The sequence below is a fragment of the Ornithodoros turicata genome, chromosome 6, assembly GCF_037126465.1.
Source record: "Ornithodoros turicata isolate Travis chromosome 6, ASM3712646v1, whole genome shotgun sequence".
Classification (NCBI taxonomy): domain Eukaryota; kingdom Metazoa; phylum Arthropoda; class Arachnida; order Ixodida; family Argasidae; genus Ornithodoros; species Ornithodoros turicata.
The window spans coordinates 21505972-21528509 of record NC_088206.1 but is presented as its reverse complement, the minus strand read 5'-3'; the positions used below and the strand labels follow the sequence as shown (position 1 = coordinate 21528509).

General features: G+C 44.3%; 2 protein-coding genes across 7 annotated transcripts in view; one reads left to right on the top strand and one right to left on the bottom strand.

The window, feature by feature from the left end:
- The first annotated feature begins 1657 nt into the window (after positions 1-1657).
- On the top strand, positions 1658-19670 carry LOC135396405 (cysteine-rich with EGF-like domain protein 2). Of its 6 annotated transcripts, none has more exons than XM_064627359.1 (13): positions 1658-1995; positions 2303-2529; positions 2626-2708; positions 3038-3101; positions 3167-3275; positions 6273-6361; positions 6439-6667; positions 10746-10832; positions 11734-11829; positions 12042-12062; positions 12136-12159; positions 15928-15948; positions 17616-19670. In XM_064627359.1, exons 2-13 carry the CDS (start codon positions 2311-2313, stop codon positions 17834-17836), a joined length of 1263 nt encoding a protein of 420 aa, XP_064483429.1. In that variant the 5' UTR covers positions 1658-1995; positions 2303-2310; the 3' UTR covers positions 17837-19670. The 6 variants fall into 6 exon arrangements, with proteins under 6 accessions (XP_064483429.1, XP_064483431.1, XP_064483432.1 ...); XM_064627362.1 differs by having other exon boundaries at positions 1659-1995; positions 19477-19670; XM_064627360.1 differs by lacking the exon at positions 1658-1995 and adding an exon at positions 2011-2069.
- Positions 18300-22538, bottom strand: part of LOC135396407 (beta-1,3-galactosyltransferase 5-like) — a 74640-nt gene continuing 70401 nt past the window's right edge. The window contains exon 3 of the mRNA XM_064627366.1: positions 18300-20836. Coding sequence (XP_064483436.1) covers positions 19827-20836 — 1010 coding nt within the window. The 3' untranslated portion in view covers positions 18300-19826. The remainder of the gene's footprint in view (positions 20837-22538) is intronic.

Below are 22538 nucleotides of genomic sequence, written 5' to 3'. Positions count from 1 at the left end.
CAGTGAGGTGAAACCTCCAGCAGCAAAAATCGATATGCCTACTAGTTAATGCAGAATATTAACTTTTTAATTAATACAAAAGCTTCACCCAAAATAGAAAAAAATTAAATATGTTAAAACCTCTCAAGTCGGACGCATCCCTACCTCGTTGCACTGGTATGCTCCTATTGAAAATACATGTGGCCTTGATCTCAGCTTTCCTTTGTGCTGTAAATGCCCAAGACAGATCAGTCTTTTTCACACTCTGAGGTAGTCTGTAGAATGGGTGTCGATCTAGGTTGCTTGCGTGTTTTGGCATTACCACTTATGTTTAGTTTGCGTAGAGCTCTTGAACAGTGCACTGCATGAAAGGAGCAGTCTAGAGGCCCACAACTTTTTGTCTGTTTTTGGTCAGTATGGAATGTTACGCGGCCGAAAACCGTTTTCCCACAATTAGTGCAACCGTAGCTAAATTGGGACGCCTGCAATAGCTCCCCGAACCTCCCGCGCGCGAAACACCCTCCTCCGCCTTCACGATAGGCTGATGAGCGCCACCACACACGTCACTATATGACGCAAGTGGTGAGGACGCTCCTCATTGGACTTGGGATCACATGATCGAGATCGAGGTGAGCAACATCGCCCAGGCCGGAGCGTCTGCTACCGCTTGGGAGACGCCATGCGTTCTCCGGCTTCGTGATGTCCGAAACGGAGGGTTTGAAGGCTGTCAACGACACAACCACGATTTTTTGGGACCGCAGGCACCACGGGAAGAACGAGTGGTGCAGCCCAAAATTAACTGCGTTTGTACAGCAAAAACCCCGTGCTTCTCGACAGTGTGCAGCCTGTCCGACATAAAAGTTGAAAAGGGAGGTTAGCACTTCGTCACGTCCGAGCTACGCATGGGACATACCAAACTGAGTACCTGATCCTTTGCATGCTTGGATAAGCGACATTCAATGTGTTTTAAGCTATTCGTTTTCCATTGATATTTACCCCTCACTATTCCCTTCCTCCGCAAAACTTCTCGGCCATACGGGCGAAAACGGCCCGTTCAGCAGACGCGCTTCGGGAGCGTTCGGGAGAATTTTGGCATACATCCGTGTTGGCGCGCCACCTGACGGCGTCTTCCGTGAACGGGCCGCCTCGGCTGCGGCGCTCCTCACACCAGACAATGTTCATCTAGCACCACATGCGCCACATCATGCACCATACCCGCACAGTCCGCAACGGCCGCCTCCAGAAAAAGGTGGTGGTGGTGGTGGGTTGAGCAGCTCTGGGTTGCACGCTTGCCCCCCATGGAAGCACTTTGCCCCGCTTGGAAAAAATCCTGGGAACGCCCATGCTCACGGGCCAGGTAGGATACGGAAAAGTCGGCCCGTGCTGAGCTCTAACCGAGATACGTTTTTGTGTGTTTTACCTCATTCGAAAAGCGCGGGCGCTACTGCGGTCGGTGAGTTCGCCGCCGCCGGTTTGCGCTTAAACCTTAAATGCCGCCGCCGCTGCACGCAAGAGCTACGGGAAACGGAAAATTAGAACACAAAAAGGAGACTATGACAAAAACAAATGATTTTTTAGTCGTGAGACACCGGTACAAGACAAAATTATAAGCTGCCCGAAAAGCTTTAATGCCAGCAGCTTTAGAAGAAGCTTTAGTGCTGAGAGCATGACGTCTGTGTGTTGCCCTTCCCAATAATTTGCGATAACCCCCTCTCACACCCGAGCCACACATGGTATTCCTAGCTCAACATGGCTTGAAAAACCACGATGATCTGCTGTTAGCTGTTACAAATAACATCTGTTGCTGTGTGTTTCGGTTTGTCCGGCCGCCCCATAGCCATTGTCATTGTCCTTGCGCGCCTTGCGCTCAGTAGTAAATTCGTGGACGTCTTCTATTGGTGGCATTGTTTTGCCGGTCTTTCAATGTTGCGTGTCGGGTTAGATCTAATACTTTTCGATTCGCTATACAAAGTAATCCCAATACCTTCCGCCTAGACTCCCTTCTTCGCTACTCAGGTAAGGCAAGCCAGATTGGTCAGGCCCACAGTCTGCAGTTGCAAGTCGCATCTTTCATTGGCACCTCACTTGCGGTTGCGTGTACCTGCTACTTTTACTTCGAGCTCTGTTATTACAGAAATTATGAGCACCCTCATTAAGATGATTGTGAAACGAAATAAGCAAAATACAAGGATGTCATTTGTTCTAGCCGGCTGTTAATTACTTTGATAATGACTTTACCCCTGGGCTTTTGACTGTCGGAACGTCCAAGCGCTTTTTTCCGACAGAGACATGCACTCATTGTTTATCCTTTTAATTTTTACAGAAGAAATCATGGCTCTCAACTACATCCCACTCTGTACTTGCTTGTTCTTTCTGTTTGGTTTCACTCTCTGCTATTTTGACATCGAGGATCTGGAAGGCATGGAAGGAATGGAAAATGTCAGAATAGCCCGTTCCATCGACATAAGCGACCTTGGCGAAAAAGTCGCACGCAAGGATCTTCTGCCTCCATGTCAAGCGTGCAAGACCATAGTCAAGACGTTTATGCATGTGTGTGTGTGATTGGTGTCACTTACTGATTTGAGTTTTCAGAACACGTAAAATAGTTAGGCAATGCCTTATCTTCAGTATTTACATATCTTTTAGGGTATGGAGCAAACTAAAAGGAACAAGTTTGACGGAGGAGACGTAGAATGGGAGAAAAGGAACATGGGAAAATACTCAAACAGGTAACTTTTTAAGAACTCTATTTGTACACTGCTGGAAAGTGCAACAGCATGTTAGAGGATAGCTATACTGAAAGGGATTACTGCTACCTGTCTCAGAACATTGGCAAAATTGCTTCATCTGAAAAGCCGTGTACTGCATGACATTGAACTGCTATTTGTTGAGCGTTTATAATGAGTAGGACTATCACATCTGCCCACAGGTGTCACATTTCCTTGTTTTGTCTAAAGGTGTTGTTCTGCTTTTGCGAAAGAGTATACGTACATGGGCATTTGGAAGTGTTTGTGTACAAACAGCTATATGTGCATCATTTGCCTGTTTGGTTTTGCAGCGAAATACGCTTCATTGAAATTCAAGAGAACTTATGTGCAGAAGTTATACAGGGACAGGAGCATGTAAGTAGAGCTTTCTTTAACTTTTGTTGCCACACGTCCATTTTTTCGAAATTCTGTGGTTTCAGTGTCGAAACCTGGCAGAGCAGCATGAGTCCTACCTCGAAGACTGGTACTTCAACAAGCAGCAGGAAGAGCCAGATCTCCACAAATTCCTCTGCATTAATGAAAAGAAAGGTGACCCTTCAAGTCAATTTTGTGCGTTGCTTTGTGCACACACCTTGAGTATAAATTATAATTCACTTTCAATTTGTCGAAAACTGCATAGGAAAGTATACCGATTAAACTAAGTTCCTGGCATGTGCTGCCTTTGTGCAAATATACTAAGTCTCAGTCAAATAGAACAGAGCATAGATCAGTTCTCTCAGATGTCTACTCTGTGTCTTACGCCGTTGATCAAATGTGATCTTATGAATTGGGTCCAGGAGTAAGAATTAGCTTGTATTGACTAAATTCATTGCCAGTATGCACCAGATTGGTGATAAAATATCGCTGACATGCACTGTATTCCACAGCCACCCTATTTACATCAATCTGCTCCACAGTGCATGAAACACACCATGGACATCGGAAGATGTGCAGCATTTTTGTGAACTTGTGCTGCAGTCCTGTGGTGCACATTTCCCAATTAAAGGGACTATCTCATCTGTCCTGGTCAATTCCTAAACTATAGCGCTGTTTTTACTCTTCATTCATCACTGACAGAATAACGTAAAAAATCCTACACTAATTAGTGGAGCAGTTTCTGTGCAATTTCATGCAAGGCAAGGCAAGAGCAGACGCCGGATGTTCAGAGTACGGCAGAATTCCTTCTCCGGAAATTGGAAAAAATATCACACGGAGAAGTCCAATCAGGGAGCGCCCTTTGGCGACCGGTGAGGCAGGCGGGCGTTTGCAGTTGCAGAGATCTGTGATCGGCTTGTTAGTGCAGGACACGTTCGTACAGCCGGGAAGGTAACACCATTCCACGTGACATGGTCGTGTCAGAACTCACAAACTTATTAAGCTTATTTAGAAACTTATTAGAAACTTAGACATGTTTGCAGAGTACTTTTCACTTATGGCGAAATTCATGAGGAGAGCAAATTTTACTCCGCACTGAGGGGTTTAAGTGCGTGCTCCCATGGGGTCATATGGGTTTGCTTCGTCAATGGAATGCTAGCACTCGTCCAAGATGCGATGCGAGCACTGTGTAAATAGCGCGTGGGTCAGCTTAACCCCAATCCCTAGAGCTATCACAGGGCGTACTATGTGCACATGGAAAACTCTCATACCATAGTCAGATAGGCACATGTAAAACCTCAAAAAGTGTGAAGGCTGTAAACCAAACGAAGATTGATGTCATGCCAGACGACAGCGATATGACCTTTAAGAAGAAAGAATTCCTAAAATTCCATAGCCTCAAACTGCCTACGCTTGAAATTAGACAGGAATGAGCTACTCTCGACAGCAGACACAATCTTCCATGCGTGCTGCTTGCCCTTCCAGAAAATCTGAACCTCTTTGCAGAGTTTAGTGATCAGCCGCAAAATTTAAATGCCTGAAGAAAAGGCTTCGTAGGCAGAATTAGAATTAGTTGGGTGCCCAGAGGGCAGTTAACCTGCAAACCAGCGGACTTCTGATAAGCTACAAATATTGGAGTTTAAAAACAGAAGCAGCAAGTACACAGAAAAATTGAAAATTTTACCCCCAAAACATATGTTGCAGCTAAGAATCAACATACAGCTCCGCGAGCATAATTAAACTTTGCCATTATTGTCTTAAGAGCGTGGGAAAGTGTAAGAGACACGGTTCATTGGGACTACTGTTAAACTGGAGTAGAACAAGGCTGCACAAGGTCATTGCATGTAGCAAGTGGAATAAAATTCTTAAAGCAGCATGGAAGGCTATAGAAAAAAAAAATGTCGGGTGAAGTGGAAATTAGGACAAGAAGCCCTGGGCTACATATTTGCATAAAACGTAAAAGTGCAACGGGCAATCCTGGTGTGCAAGTAGGGTTGCCACCAGGCCGGTATTATACCAGCACGGCTGGTTATTTGCTCGTCTGCCGGTTGCCGGTAGGAAGGTGATAGCGGCAGCCTTTTGCCGGTATTTGTGGCTCGAGACCTTCCGCAGGGGCTTTTGCGAGGTTTTCTCTTCAACATTCCACAACAGCTTGAATAAATCTGGAGCACAGACCTAACTCCGCAGTCACCAGTTGTTTTCTTAGTGAATCATTATTATTATTATCATCATTATCATTGTTATTCATTAAGTCTTGTATTCAGAGGGGACAAGATCAGTGGTTGTGCAAAGCTATTGGTGGTTGTGTTGAGCCAGCTAGAAGTACTTAGGCCGTATACAATCGTCATGAGATCTCCGCCTGCAAGAAGGGTTTGTGTGCATCGATACGTTTACAGTGTACAATACAACAATACAATACAGCGTTATACAAAGTAAATAACAGTCCAATCTGGTTGTTCCAATACGCTCCAGTGTAGCGTTCATGCCTGTTTACAGCAATTTCTAACATCAATGATCCAGCCACACACAGGAACTTATGTTTCCTCGTATTATCTCTCTGTCTCTATGTGTACTCATCCACCCCTCACCCACTTTCCCTTTCCCGCGAGCCTTTCCCTTTGCCTCTATTCCAACTCCTCTCCCTCAGCCAGTGTTTTTCACTACGAAAGGTGGCAACTCACGGGTCAGTAAAACTGCCATTCTACGAAGTCACGTCAGTCACCCAATAGTCTCTTGCGTTTCTTTCTGTTTGCGGTTGTATTTGGTGGCGCCCTTCCCACATCTGAAGCGGAGCCGTAGCCAGTGTTCCGTTGATCTGACATCACAACATGCCACAAGAAGCCCAGAGATCGCCGCCACTGCGCGCATTTTTTTACACTAATTTTCTCAGAAAATGCATGCTACCCAAAGGAAATACTTTGCGTGACAGTTCCTGAAAGTAGTATGTCCATATCACGCGGTAAAAAAGTGCCTTCCATGCTTCGAGAAACCAAAGTGAATATCGTATCAAAACACTGTATTAATAGTATTATCAGTAGTATTAATAGTAGTTATCTTTTTTGCTTGAGTAGTTCAAGTGTACCAACTTCATATTGCTGTTGTACCATTCTACATCAGTTGTTTATAAACAGTGAGAGGTGTGGCTGAAAGTCATTTTATGACTTGTTGCAGTGTGTTGCCCAGAGAACCATTATGGACCTAATTGCGAACCATGCACTGGCGGAGCTGAGAAGCCGTGCAGTGGTCACGGCAAGTGCAAGGTGAGACATTGTTGCGTCACACTATGCACTTGTACACTATGAGCAATTTCACATTAATATGGCACCTTTTTTGAAAGGGTGGTGGAACTCGCAAGGGATCCGGAAAGTGCAATTGCAACACTGGCTACATGGGGCTGCTGTGTGATGAATGCACAGAAGGATATCACAAGAGTACCAGTACAAGTGGAGAGAGTGAATGCCTCAAGTGTCACAAGGCATGCAAGGGCAACTGCACAGAGGGAGGACCTAAGGCCTGCCAGGCTTGCAACGATGGCTATGTCATGACTCAAGAATTTGGATGCGTAGGTCAGTGGGACTCTTGATCATTAGCAAACATATACGACCAATAATTCGGAAATCCTGACTTTCCAATTATTTTTTTTTTTTGTTGACAAAACTGGCCATTGTCAAATGCCCTATAGAACCAATTTCTGTGTCCAGTGATTCGGACCATTCCTCAGAAGACCTGCTTCGTACTCACCTTGCTTCAAACCTGCATGGCTTAGGAGATGTACAGTCTCCCAAGCACCAGAAATACGGTAGAACGTAGTGCTCCTGTGTCCGATACGAAGACCATTCTGGACATGACGCGTGCACAGAAGCACAGCACGTGCTTGCGGGAAAGCAGAGCTTATCGGCATGCGACTGAAACCCAACTCTCCACTTTAGATGCGTTGCAAGAGCTTATCTTTCAATACGCGTGTATTCAACTACGAGTATCTAAAATACTGAAATGTCGCCCTCAACTTCAAGCGGGAATGTTAACGATGTTAATGCGATAGATTCATTTAGTAGAAGCGAAGGCACAAGTTCATTAAGGATCGAGTCTAATGCGGGTTGCCATTTGATGCTTCAGCAGTGTTAGCATAAACATCATCTTCGGCACCAGCAACGTAAGGAAAAAGGTAAAAATGATAGCAGTGCCGAGGGTGCCATTGATGCATCCCAGTCATGAGTTTTTCCTGGAAGAGCGTTTCCTAAGAAGGTGCCGTGCCACCTCTGGTCTCGAGCCTCGAGACAGATGATTCATAGAGCCTGAAGTTTTAGGGTTTTACCCGATTCTTCCCCAAATTGAAGGTTGCCTCTTTAGGGTGAAACCCGATTTTTTACCCGGCAAATTGCCCTTACTTGGATATCTGTAGGAATGCACAAACTTACTTGTCTGGCAGCAAATGCTGTTGCATCGCCGTTTGTACCAAACCAGTTCAGTTAGTTTGAGTAACTGAGCCCGGTTTCTCCCCAAATTTAGCGTACTGGAAGTTTTTTTCACCCGAATTTGCATAAATTTAGTGCACATGTTTATTTACCCTACTTTTACCCCCTGAATTTAAAAAAAAAAATTCCCGAAAACTTCAGGCTCTAATGATTCACAAGGGCATAAATCATTCATTTAAGTGTCATGTTCAGGAAATATGGGGAAAAATGAATGGCACATTATACTAGTGAGGGTAGGATATACACAGAGATAATCCCCTTGAAATGATGATTTTCAGAGCCTTTTGTACTGTGTTTGTTGATCCCACAGCTGCGGAATATCCCATTATAATTGTTCGTGCAATATTTATTTATGTGTTTACTTCAAAGGCCCATGGGGCAGTACACGTAGGGAGTGGCAACCAAAAGGGAAACCTGGAAAGACATAACTGAGCAGTAGCAGCAAAACGAGCAGACAAAAAGCAGGCTGCGACATATCAAACAATGCTAAATAGTGCATGATTAAGGCATGTAGTTTCAAGTCTAAACACTAATCTAATCATTGCTGTGCATAAATATAAATGTATATATACTCTGAGTAAGTGATGAATCGGGCTAAATGATGGTGTGAAAGATTGTCATCCCTGCACATGGCTCATCATCAGCATCACCGCTTGTGAGCGAGCATTAGTTCTTCATCCTGATTCCATTTAAACGTTGTTCATCTCCTGTTACGGATACCTTCTTTATTTTTGCATATTCGGTGCCGAAACCCCGGAGCCCGGTGTTTACGCAAGAATTACTGACAGAGGTCTTCGGCAAACTGTGTTACAACTGACAATTTGTAACAGCTGGAGGAAGAGGATACGTGCCACTTGTTGTTCAACAGTTACGAGTAGCATCAAGGATATCGAGGCTCTGCTGACCACTACCCCACTCAATACCTACTGCAAACTTATTTTTATTCGCGATGTATTAATTTTCTTCAATTTCGCAACCGCTTAAAAATCGCGAAAAATTGTACTCTCGAACACAGCTTGACATTGATCCCACGGAAGGAAACAGACCTGGAATCGTGAAATTAAATACTCTCGAATACCTTCCCAAATGCGATTCGCGAAAATTCGTACATCGAGAATAAAAATACGTTTGCAGCATTAGCTGAGAGCAAAGCTTGTTTTTTTTTTTTTTGGAACTGAAGGCTGCAGGCTTGACTGAGTCGAATGAAGCCATCCCAGCTCTCGTGGATAAAGACTCATTGGAGAGTGAATGCGAGACATGCGATCAGTACCTGGAATCCTGCATCAGCATCATGGTTCAAACCCAAGCAGCGCTAGTCTTCAGTGATTTTTGCGAGGCATGAAGGCGGGGACATGGTGTATAGGCCAGGGATGATACGGCTGCGTATGTTTAGTTCGAAAACGTCTGACAGAGGACCGCTCTTCCAAAATGCGTCCTCGAGTCTAGCTCTACTGTTTTGAAGGACTTCGATACTGAGAGCAAGCTTGACCTTGGTGACAAGACAATTCCCTCGCAAGACAATAGACGAGTTCAGAAAATCCCAGTGCTCTTTGCGTACGCATTGTATCCTGGGTGCTTGCTGAGCGGGGGAACGAAGAATAATCCTTCACATTTCGCTTTCGCTGACCTTGACACGTCGTGGACAATGGACCGGTAGGGGAGAAATCGGAACAGTTTGGAGGCCACCTGTTTCTTTCGTATTAGAAAACTCCCACAGTTCAAAGGGATGCTAAGCACTCTGGGATTTTCTGAGCTTGTCTATTATGGGTGTTTCAGCAGCGACTCCCGTTCCGAAGGAACAAAGAAAGCCTGAGAATAGAGTCCGGTACAGTGCAGGGATTGTGGGCCCCAACATAGTTGTGACGTGAGCTGACTCTGAAGCCAGTTGCCCTGAAAAGGCGCATTCTGCGGCGAAGCCTGAAGGTGCTCAAAAGACAGTTTAGCAGACGACGCGCCACCCCGTGACACAAGTGTTGGCTTCATCTGCGTCACGGAGCGGACGAAGCAGACGAAGCCAACACTTGTGTCACGGAGCGGCGCGTCGTCTGCTACAACAGTAAGCAACGCTATAGTCGAGGATAAGGTGTCATGTTCAGCGAAAAACGAAGATATGCCATTGAAACTTGGAGCTGTCTACGAGGAAGATCAGAGGGATTCAGGATGACTTCAACCTCGACAGGGCTGATGTCATTGAAGAAAGTGGAGAAAATGTGAAAGACACGTTCACTCAACTCGCCGGCAATCTGTCCGAAGATGAAGGTGACCGGATCATCACAGTGAACATCTTGTGCGAGTGGTTTACATCGCAATCTGCAAGCCATGATGGTACACCGATGTTTTCGGTGTCCGAAGACTTCTTCGTCGGTGGTGGAAGTTCCAGAAGTGTCCAGATGGACTTTCCCGGGAGTCTAGGGAGTGAAGCAGGCCCCCTTGTGTCTGAAATGAGCAAAGAGTGAATTCAAGATGGCTTGAAAGAGCCTGGAGGGCGTGAAGCTAGAGAGCTCAAGGAATCCTGTTCCAAGACTAGCATAAAACTGCAACTGCATGCTCTGCTACATACATAGCATGTGACAGCATGCGACATGCATAGCAAGTCTTACACTTTACTTTGTTCCACCTACCTGTGAGTACCATAATTTCTGACCGATTACGTACACCAACCACAAATAAGACTTCTAAATTCCCTGTATAATGCGCAAGATCAGCCAATCTGTGTTTACGCTCAGAAAACAAGAAAGCGTCACGTTGAGATGAATGTTCGCATGATGATAATACTTTGTAATAATTTGTCGTCTCAAGACAACTACAATCTTGAGCGACACCGCATTAAACGTCTGTCGCAGAAGACTTGTGTGCCTAAGCAACTTTTACCTTGTCACCAAGTTGCTGGTGCCCTCGGCTGGGTTTGAGCCCAGAGCCTTAGAACCGAAGCTTGCTGCCGCTAAAGCAAATGCCACGTACAACACACACTGCTGCGTAGGACGCAGGAGGAGCCCAGAGGCCAAATTCTGCAGTCTCACGCGCGTGTTACGTGCCAGAAATTACAGTATGTGGTGTCATGCCTGGATTGATGTCTCTGCAACTCGGTGGATGCCTTGTACAGATGTTACACTAGTACTGCACTGGGAATGCCTCAAATTATGTACCTCACAGAAATTTTTTGCTGCAGATGTTGATGAATGCATTGAATCCGAGACTCCAGTTTGCAAGGATGGAACTTTCTGCGTGAACAGTGAAGGATCCCACGACTGTTTCGGTAAGTGGTATGTATGTGTGTGAAGCACTTCTTGAGAGGATGTGTGACAAGCCTTCTGTACCACATGAGGAATAGACTCCTGTCTTGACTTAAATTGGGGGAAAGAATATGGTTTCTTTCTGCTTCTTTTTTCCTCAGCGTCTGAAAACTTTGACAATATTTCCAGTCTTAAAAGCAAAAAATAGTTACCTACTTCTGCAAAACATAATGCATGAATGAGGCCAAAAAATGTATGCTCTTTTGTGTTAGACCAAATAAGATATCTTTTTCTTGATATGGTGAACACTCGTACTCTTACATATTCGCTGAACAATAAGGTACACACAATGCCATAGGTAGCACCTTGTTGTGCTACTACCTCTTGGTCTTCGACTCTAACCTGAATATTTTCACTGAACAATGAAAAGTTTATCTCCAGTTTAGTTTGGTTCTTGCTGAAAAAAGAATCTGAGAAAGCTGTTATTCTATATCTATGCAATTCAATGTTACCAGAGATTTTGCATTGCTACATAACTTTACAACTAGTCAAGTCTTGCACTAATGGTTACGTGGGTCTAAACTTGTTTTATTTCATGTTTGTGTCCCAAACAAGTAAAAGCTGTGCTTATAACTAATGTAACATTGTCATTTGTTCTCTGACAGAAAGTAATGTTTGCTAGTAAATCTTTCGTACAAGAGTAAAAAGTTTCTTTTCTTTTCTTTCTTTTTTTTTTTCAACAGTTCAAAATTTTCATCGTTTCCATCATCAAATTTTGCATCACTAGTTCGGAATACTATGTGCAAGTTCTGATGCACTTTGCAGTTAACATACTGTAGCATAGGCTCATTAATGCAAGTCGTTAAACCCCTCTTCCATGGTTAATAACAACCCTTTGCAATCTCCACATTTTGCATTTTCCAGGCTGTGACAGGGCTTGTGCAAGTTGTACAGGAGATGGCCCCGATATGTGTGTCAAGTGTGCTGATGGCTACATTCTCAAAGACAAGATGTGCATAGGTAAGCATGAAGTCATAATCTTGCTCGTACCAGTATCAAGGGGGAACAAGAAGTAGAACTACAATATATTATGTGTGATCTGGGCCTAACCAGTAATTGTAGGAACTCGTCTCTCGAACAATTGATAAAATGCACTCCTTAGTTGCAGTGCCTACTTTCTCATACTTTGCTCCTGTTAAGTGTTAAACCACCTGCCCTTTTGTTTTGCATAGATGAAAAAGAGGCAAAAGAGAGTAAGCATAACTGTCCTTGAGATCTGCTTTGTGTTGCATTGTGTTAGTCACGTAATATCTTTACTTTGCACAGAAGAAGAGCAAGAAGCCAAACAAAGTAAGCAAGGGCATCACAATTTGTCATGTGTGTTTGTATGAGCTGCTGAATGCCAGTAATCCTATATTCGTATTGCTTCATGCCTAAGTCTTCGCACCTTCTGATATGACATTTGACTAAATAACTGAACAAACCGCGTGTAGGGACTTCAAACCTGGTTTACAATTCATTTAAGGCCCCGACTTTTCTGCGAATCCACGAAAATGCGCGGAATTTAGGATGTTCCATGGAATATGGGGTTTTGCATGAAATTTTACGGAATCACAAATCTTGACTGAGGAGCAATGCTTTGATGCTGGAGATGGATGTACCTACGGCTCATAACGCCTTTTCCCGCACCACTTAACTGAGAGAACAATAAACGTGAACCATGCTTCTCACGTCAGCAACACTAATTAAGCTGACATCCATCCTGTCATTACTACTTCTGTTTTGCTCTAGTTGGCAATATCCCATTTAGTGCGTTCCTCACGGCTACGGTGCCTAAACGTTCCCACTTGGGGAAACAAGGGTGCAAAGGTTAATATGATACTGAGAAATTCTACGAAAGTGCCAGATTGACCTTCTGCGTGACAGTGTTGACTATGATGGCAATTGATGTTCTGAGGCTAGAACCAGAGAGTCGAACCGAACCCGAACCGAAAACTGTTATTAACCGTTATTTTTGGCCGAACCAGAACTGAACCGAACCGAAAGAGTCTACGCCATCTTGGAGCTGAACCGGAACTAAACCGGCAAAAAAAATACCGGTTTCCGGTTCAAATAACGGTTCACACGGAATTAAGTGAGAAACTTTGGATGTTGTGCATGAACACAAAAACTATTTTTCGTATCTTTTCTTCATTTATTAGCTTCGTAGACATCGTCTTTCTTGCCGAAAAAGTCGTGCCCTGCAACAATGATTTGGATCTTCTCGAGTCATGAAATACCAACAAATAGTAACTGAAAACTGCCAGGACTACTAACGTCTAAGACATACACATAAATATATATAAGAATTAAAGGTCAACAGGACATTAGGGACAGTTTTGGGTAGTAGTCATTAAGTGACATATTATAATGTACCGTATTTTCACGCGTATTAGCCGCACCGCAGATAAGCCGCAGGACTCGTTTTTAGATACATTTTGAAAATGTTTTTGCAGATAAGCCGCACTCGCAGATAAGCTGCGGGTAATACGACGCGACTGCTTTGTGCGCTAAACCAGTGATGCACATACAAAATCAATAGAGACTCTCAACGCTCGTCGACGCCGTACTCCCTGCCAGCTGCCCTGTCCCCGTACTGGTCCACGAAGTCCATGACTTTTAGTTTGAAGCCGCTGTCGTAGCTGTGCCTTCGCGTTGGAGCCATGCCTCACCTCTAACTGCCGTGCCCGTGTCCACGAATGCTGCTGCTCTGGTCAAATGAGAACTGCCGCTTAACTGACCACGTCTTATCCCGATGTCAGGTGTATTGAACCCTTCCTGTGGGTCTACCGACAGAGGAGACCGTATAGGGAAGGCCATAAACCCTGTCCACATTCCGGTGTCGGAATGATGTGTAACAAAGGGGGTCAGTTCTAGTGTTCTACTAAGATCGGATTGTGCCCATGTTGCGTGTTTTTCGTGGATTGACGGGTTAGTGGTGTTCCAGGAGACATGAATCACTGTCACCCCTTTTGTTAAAGCTGCGTGGGGGAATGTATTCGGAAGGTCAGTCCACTCGAATGTGGACCCGCCCCTGTTCGGTATTGTTCGTGCACTGGCAGGGCGGTCCTGTTCCGAAAAACATGAGGCACTGTCGGCCCTTTCGTTTAATCTGGGGTATGGGGAAAGTAGCAGGTAAAAATAGTTACCAGATAAGCCGCAGAGCGTCCGCGAAAAAAAAAAAAAAATTGCGCATAAGCCGCGGCTAATACGCGTGAAAATACGGTACTAGTCAGAGTCAGCTATACACAGGGTGTCCTGGCGCTGCACTTCAAGATCAGTCCGTTTGCAACAAAATCCGGTCGGTTTTTCTTTGACAGCGCTATGTCTCCGAGATCATCTCTACCGTTATCGCAGGCATCCTGTATATAAATACCAATACGCGGACCAACCGACGTATATGTCGTCGGCTGTGCGACCTTCGGTCTTTCAAATATTTTCCCCCTTCGTTTTTTCTTTTTCTTCTTCTGTTCTCATGCACGTAATGCATTGCGAAAGCAAACTACCTGAGCTCAGCTCTAGCACGTACTTGTGTATACAACGCTGCAGCATAATTCCCAACATGTGCTCGTGTGAACTTACATAAGCCCCTTATACGCTAGCCACACTTAATGAAACGAAATGGCGGTAAGTTCACCTCCTCACCAATTATAATCTTGTGTGGTGTCGTTCTCTCCTGGCTTGTTGAAAGCAGGGGCGTGTTGAAAAAATGGAGTCATTCGGACGGTGGTTGCTCAGGAGGAGAAGTTACTGTCATTCCGTTTAAAGCATTAAGTTTGCCGTGTGCCTAGGATACTAGAAAGTAAAGCACCGGCCACACTCATGCTGGTCGGAATGAAAAGAACATGCCAAGTTAGCTTTCTTTGTGGATTTAAAATAAAAGAAGCAAAAACGACCATACTGACACAGTATCTAAAACTCGCCAGTGGGTCTAAAATGAGTCGAACTCTCTGTTTGCACTTGCTTTGTCTTTGTTCCACAGACACTTCATGCTAATGCCGAGCACGGCGACAGTCAGTGCTGACACAATAACGTGCCCTTTACACATAAAGTCTTCGAGCTCACGATCTCACCATCCCAATCCAACTACATACCATGAAGCGTCGTTATTTGATTAACGTGTATTCGCGATCCTGACTGGTAACGAACAATTTCAATTACTTAAATGACTTAGGCCAAGGTAGCAGGCTTGGTTGACAGATATTCCTGGTGAGATTCCGCTAACAACCCCGCGACCTGAGCTACGTGCGGGGAAGGTCAACCCAAAACAATAATTCGTGGGTATGCTCTTCTTGTAACCGCTACTAATCTTGCCTTTCATGTCTCACAAACTCTTTCAAAATCCTGAACGACCACTGGCGCCTTCCTGCCCACTTCAAACACTAACACACACACATGAAGCTTCTTTTAACCTGCCTGTTGTGCTTCATTCGCACCCGTCGTTCCTGAACCGGTTCGGGAACCGAACCGTTTGGAAAGAACCGGTTTGAACCATTATAATTGCCTTCTGGACCTGAACCGGATCCGAACCCTTATCGCCGAACCTAAACCCGAACTGGACTGTTAAACGTTTCGGTTCGACTCTCTGGCTAGAACACATAGAAAGGACAATTAAATACAAGGCTGGCAATACAAAGCTGGACAATTAAATACAAGTCCTACAGCTGGCTAACCTCTTCAGTGACTTCCTTCTTTCATCATTTCTTTCATCAGTGCTACGTTGTGCTAGTGTTAAAACAGCACAAAGTACCGTGTGATGCCTAGCTGCAACTGTATTTTGGATTTGTAGGCACTTTACTTCTTTGCCATGCAAGTTATATCTCCATCCGCCTAGCTGTGCGAGCACTTGCTGCAGGAAAATTGCAGAATTTCTGATTCTCTGCCGCATAATATGAGATTTGCCGCAGCAGAAAAACCAAAGCCTTAACCATTATGAACGATGCTTCAGTGTGTCATTCTTGCATACCAAACTTGGTCGTGAGGAAAGCACTGTCATGGGAACCTTCCCATGTTCTGGTTTATGCTGTGTATACACACATATGTAGAAGTGCCTATTTATGAATCTCACAATGCTTTTAGGGGAAGCAGAATTAAAAGAAAGTAAGTATGTCGTGTGTATGCAATGTTTAAATATGACGCTTATATACAGCAGCACTGAGTAGCTGCGTTTAATGTGCACTTTGCTTGGCAAGCTGTTGTAGCTCTGTGTACTTCATTCAGTACTGCTACAATGCAATCCCGTTAATTCGAACTGACACTTGGTTCCTGGTAAAGCCATGTGCATATCAGTGGGGGAAAACGCCCGGTAATTGGAACATATGAACCTGCACAACGGTTTATTCGAACGAGATTGCCCGGCTGTGCCAACAGCCGTTCGCGACAGCTCGACTACGCGACAGCTCGAAATCTCGGCATACCCCTTGGTCAAGGACACCGGTACGCAACAGATTAACGGATTATTTTTTGCCCCAAGATGCTTCGATGCTTGCCTGTGATTCTGGAAAGAATTAGGCTCTTATCCGCCATCGCATGGCCGCGAACATGTGCCATGGCCATGCCGCATGGCTTGTATGGTGAGCCATGGCGACCAACGCACCAAGCCCTTATTCAGAGCAGCTCCCTTCAGTTCCAACTCTCTGCTCTATTCGAACAAATCTGCGGCCCTCTTCAAGTTCGAAATAATGGGATTGCACTGTAGTACTATTTTGTTCCAGCTTGGCAAAGATGATAATATTGCTGATGAAACACCGAATGCAGCACTCTAGTACTCTGCAGTCAGCATAGTAAATTGTTTTTCTTATATGCGGAGCTTAACTCTTTCCTTACCGCGCCCATAGAACGTCCATCAGCGGTGGTTGATGGTTTGGGAGCTGCACCACGCTATCTCTTGAGCACCTGCGGACAAGTGGTGCATTTGGTGAACACTGCAGACACTGCAGATTCAGTTTCGGTTGCGCATTTAACTTCTCCTCGTGGTAGTGATTCATGAAACTGTCTCTACGCCACGAGGCAGTGTGGAGATTTTATCCTGGACACGCCATAGTCTTCCCGCGGCACACCTCTTTCGCAAGTGTGCAATATACATGCATTTTAAGCGCATTTAGGGTCGATTAGTATATTAGAACACCAATAACGACTCCAAACATGTTGGCTAACCAGACTTTTGTCTTTAATATAAGGATAAGTAAAACTTGCACTGTTGCTCTTCTTCCTGCCTCAAACCAACTAGGGAGGAATGGAAAAGTGGTGAAATAGCAAAATGTGGTCCGAGGACAGCATGAAACTAATGTTTTCTGCAGAAATTATGATGCCAATTTCTGTTTTACTCCTTCAAGGAACTCAGTCACTCAATGGCATGTATGCCATATGAGTTTCTACCACTCAATTAGGTACAGTTTCCTCTGTAGCAACCTATTCTAATCTGATACTGACAGCCACAAAAACTACATATTTGTCGAACCACCCAAAAATGGTCGTTTTTTGCTGCAGTAAGGAAAGAGTTAAAAACTACACCATTATCAAAAAAAAAAAAACTGCATTGAAGGACATTTTACTGGAATTTCAAAGCCCACACGAAAAAATAGAGATCGTCAGTGTACATACGATGACACTATAGCTACTACAGGTACTGAACCTAACTAATTCATCGCATGTGTTACCTGCTATGTAGTATTTCTGTTGTTGAAGATATACTTGCTTGAATGGGGTTCGAACAAAATGTCCTTCATGGTTTCATCTGCCCTCTCCCTACCTCCTATCTTATGCAGAGGAAAAGTTGTGGTGGAGAGAGATGCACGTGCTTGTGGCTCGCTATTCCACCTACCTGGGCCTATGCATTGCCACCTTTATCATTTTCAAGAGGAACGCTTACGTCGCTTCCGTCATTGGCCTTTTAGTGGCCGTGTACATAGGCTTTTCCGAGTACACACTCAGCGGCTGGGAGTCTCACCAAGTGACTGCCCTTCTCAGGCAGTTTTTCCTGTGGTGACTGCGTCCATGTGACTGGTTGCGGATGCTTCTTTCTTTTCCGAACACTCTCTTAAGTGGGAAATGGTGCCCTGTCATGCAGTACGACTACAGCATTAGCAGTGTTGAGGTGAAGCCCCTGTAGGAAGGGACTGACTTCAACTAAGTCCTCTCTTGTGATTTGTAAAAAGGAATGTTGTTGACAGCTCTTGCTACAAATTTGTGCTACAAAGTAACTGTTTGGTTCGTCCTGTGATAGTGTGTTAGTTTTTGTTGAAGTACCTGTTTTCTACTTAACATTTGCCTTTATATACAAAAGGCTTTCTCGACTGCCTTTCAGAAATTAAAACTGTGAAATTAAAATAGTGAAGGAATGAGTAAATCACATTTGTAGATCAACCACTGTGTCAGCGTGACAGGAAAAAGTACGCATTTTTCGCATGAACAAAATGCAAATTCCCAGAATGACCAACATTTCCCATGTAGCCAGCATGAGGCAGCTTTTATTTTGCATCACATAGCAAAATATACACATTTTGTACATCAACTGCACCACAAGTAGCAGAACCTTGTTTGGGATGTCCATCTACTTTGTGCTCATGTAACGTGTGCAGATACCATAAGATGTGCCAATCATATACAAGGCACAAGTGTGTATTCACTTCACACAGCTAGTGCTTGGCACTTACATTTGAGAGACAAGGCAGGTAACGATATCGCAGATGTAAGGCATAATTATGTACGTTCAATCTTCATGCTGGTCGTTCCTGAGCAAATTGGCCAAGTGGTCAATAGTGGCAAGCAGTATTTGACAGGCAAAAAAGCATCTTTGCTCTGCCACGTATGTAATGCAAATTTTTTTTTTTTTATAGTTCACTCAAATACAGTTGGACAAACCCAAAAAAAGACTCCAGGAGTTTTTCTACTATGCTATGCTGATTTGTTCTCATTCCATAATAGCTCATTATATATAGAGCCTGAAGTTTTAGGGTTTTACCCGATTCTTCCCCGAATTTGCACCCCGAATTGAAGGTTGCTGCTTTAGGGTGAAACCCGATTTTTACCCGGCAAATTGCCCTCACTGGGATCTCTGTAGGAATGCACAAACTTACTTATTTGGCAGCAAATGCAGTTCCATCACCGTTTGTACCAAACCACTACACCACCACCACCAGATTTCTCCTCGAATTTAGCATACGGGAAGTTTTTTCACCCGAATTTGCATGAATTTAGTGCACATATTTATTTACCTGATTTTTACTCCCCGAATTTAGAAAAAAATATTTCCCGAAAACTTCAGGCTCTAATTATATATAACAATATATATTGAACAAAGACCAAACTTTCCAAGACCAAGTAATTTTCTACACAATACGTAATGCACACTATTTTGTACATGAAATGCAAATTGCACTGGACTGAGAAGAACATTGTCCTTAGTCGTAACTGCGCATGCCTGACCAGCATTGCATTGTTGATTAAATTACTATTATCAACATGGCATTGTGTTGTATCGTCTAGTCATATACATTGTACATTCTTGTGATTATTTCAGTTAAGCTACGGAAAGATGTGTAACTTTCTGCTATAATAAATATAGTGTAAATACGTACTTGCTGTGGCTCATACTCCCCAGATATCATGCTCCATTCCTGGTTTCAGAGGAACAAGAAAGTAAGGACACATTGGGAGAGGCAACAAATGAGACTGCAGAGGCGGCCACTCACAAGGAGGAGCTTTGATGGGGAATCTCTAAACACACCACCTTTTCATTTTCTTCACCACCATTCTCACATACTACTACTACTATGTGACAAGTATAGTAGTGCTTATTAAAGTTGTATATACGTGTGTAACCTTGTTCTGTTCTCAGTTTGTAGCTAAAATATACACGCTGAAGTTTGTAAAGGAAGATGGCATGGTCCCTCTTATTTGCGGGTCAAAAAAAATAATTGCAGTTTGTATGTTATATTTTCTGGGAGCTCATACCAGTATGGAAAAATTCTTTTTCTCTAGCCACTAGAAGAGTTTGTGAAGTTATTTAGTCTCAGAAGTTCATCCCATAATTTATACCTTTCCTGAACCAACTGGGGAGTCCTAAGGTGTGTAAACGCTACGTCAGACCTAACTCCCCCACCAGTTTCATTTGGAAAAAGCTCGTAAAGAGTGTCTATTTTAACGTGGCCTATTTTTGCCACCCTTGCCAAAATGCCCGTGGAGTAAATATCGTCTATCCACAGGAATGGAGCCTGATGCGAAGCACTCAGCAGGCGAGGAAGTATTTTGGATGGGAGGATATACCCCACTCCTCCGCAGTATGTGGGGTAGAATGTTGAGGGGTACTCCCTCCGGGTTACAAACCACTTTGAGTGTTTGTTGCGCACGGCTCGTGTTCGCTTCCACGTCAGGCAGTGAATGCTGTTGCTCCCGGTATCGTGCGTTATATTAGTACGCAGGTATTCGACCAACACGAAAATATTGACTAGTGCATCATCGTCGATCTTGACAACGTACTTCACAGATTTTCTGCAGTGGTCATTTACCCACTTGAGGCCATACACAAATTTGTAAGTCAGGTTTCGATAGGTGTCGAGGAAGGGGAAAATGACAACATCGCCATATTTCTTTGCTTCCTCTTCCACAGCTGCTTGTGTTGCTGTTTCATTAGACTGTCCCACAAAGAACACGAGGCTGAAACGTAACAGTTCTCCAATCTTGGAATTCCTCTGTAGGGTCTCTCTGTAGAAGTTTCGCCGGGATGAGTGTTCCAACGCCGTGTGAACGAAGAACAGGACTTCGAGTGGCTTGGAACGATCGCACATTTCTTGCGTAAACCAGCCATCTAAGTAGAACGGGGCATCATACCTGACGACTAAGTTTTGTTCATCGACTGTGTTATACACCGTGAATATTAGGAGCGCAGTGGATACAAAAATAAACCCGGTGAGGAAACAGGTCTTGAAGAACATCTTGCTGCGACACACGGCCTGCCATGGTATAGGTGTGATGAGATCTGTGGCCTCTGGAAAAAAAGAATAAAGTCTGTTACATGTGGTGGTGAGGCATAAGATGTGCAAATTCAGTCGCTCCCTTCGGGTGCTTGAACAGTGAAAAAGGAAACCTGAAAAAAAAGTCAGCCTCCGGCACTGAGTATTATCATCAGCTCGTGCTGAAGTTGGTGAAAAAAAATGAACCTGAAAGGTACCTCAGTTATCACAAACCAACCACAAGCTTGAACGACCCAGAGAAACAGACAATAAGGGTTTAACTTGATGACCTTGCACTCGGGCGGATACAGACCAGCACCTTTTGATGAAAGGGGGGGGGGGGGGGATTACATTGACAAAGCATGTAATTGGGGAGGGGAGAGGAGGAAAACCAAAGTGTAACTTAGCGTTTGGGGGGCGGGCGATTGCCCCCCTTGGATACACCACTGCTTGCACTGTTCCTTATAATTTGTGAAGTACTACGTTGTTATACCTAACAAAGTTGCTGTACATTTGCATTATGCTTTGGGGGTCTCAAGCTCATACCGACATTTACCGACAAACCAGGGCCATTTACTGAACCAGAAACATATTCTATGTCCAACACTTTTGGCAGGTGTAGTCTGACCACTGCACAGATTTTGTCTGCTTTTTCTTTTTGTTCTGGGATGAACAAGAAATACAGATTACACAATGAACCACCACCAAGTAGTAAAAGAAAACAAAAGAGTTGCAAATTTTGACTATTGTTTCGTGTCAACTCGACACCCCTGAGTTCAGGCATGGGGACTATTGCAGTACTATATGAACTTCTATGCAGTAGAGTCACTAGGGTGCGGTCCTACCCGGGTAATGCAACAGAAGGGGGAGACGTGCTGCACTAGTACCGCCGCCTCCTCTCTTTTTCTGTAGTGAGGTGACGCCAAAAGCAACATAAGCCCTCGGCGAGCATGTGATTTTTTTCTGCGTACGATATGATACTGTTCTTTATCGTGTATCACCTTGGATGGAAAGCGACACATTATTGCGGGTGGGGGTGGCACGACGGAGCTCCCGCACCGGGTACCGCATACCCTAGTGACGCCACTGCTTCTATGCATTCATCATCAGTGTATGAGGAGGAGTAGTAAACGGAGTAATATTCCGTTAGTGTTTCTGAACCGAATTTACCGAAGCGTTGTTATAGCCATGATGCCACAATGTAGGGATGTCCTGGACATAGAAATCACCTATGCTATGAGAGCAGTATAGATGTCGTTCTTGCAACTGAGTTATGCGGTCAGGCAGACACCTCTCGAATAGAGTATGTAACTACGAGATGACTATTAATTACCTAAAATTCATTAATTATTCAGTTAGGGGGTTTCGGGAAAAAGCAAGGCAGCAGAATGGGAGACAATCCTCGTTGAAAGCCCCTCCATGTTTAAAGAATACTGCAACGCGCTTGTGCGTTGAAATATCCGTCGCCGAATTTTCCTACGCAATCAACCGAAACCGAGGAAGACAGCGCTCATTCCACGTGCTTTGGAGCGATGGAGATGATTAGAGTAGGTTAGAGCCACTAAATAGGGGTACAGAGTATCGCATTCCTTTTTGCGTGCAGGCAGGGCCGGCGATAGGGGTAGGCGAGTAAGGCGACCGCCTTAGGCCCCGCGCACGAAGCCCTCAACCAGGGATTTTTTTTTTTAATATCAAGTATGCACTTAATCGCACGCAAATGAGAGAAGAATGTGTGAT

Excerpts from the sequence above, each read along its gene's own strand:
- LOC135396405 (XM_064627359.1), top strand. The coding sequence starts at position 2,311 with ATGGCTCTCAACTACATCCCACTCTGTACTTGCTTGTTCTTTCTGTTT. Across the intron at positions 3,276-6,272 it reads CTGCATTAATGAAAAGAAAG|TGTGTTGCCCAGAGAACCAT; the intron begins GTGACCCTTCAA and ends GACTTGTTGCAG. Across the intron at positions 12,160-15,927 it reads AGAGCAAGAAGCCAAACAAA|GGGAAGCAGAATTAAAAGAA; the intron begins GTAAGCAAGGGC and ends CAATGCTTTTAG.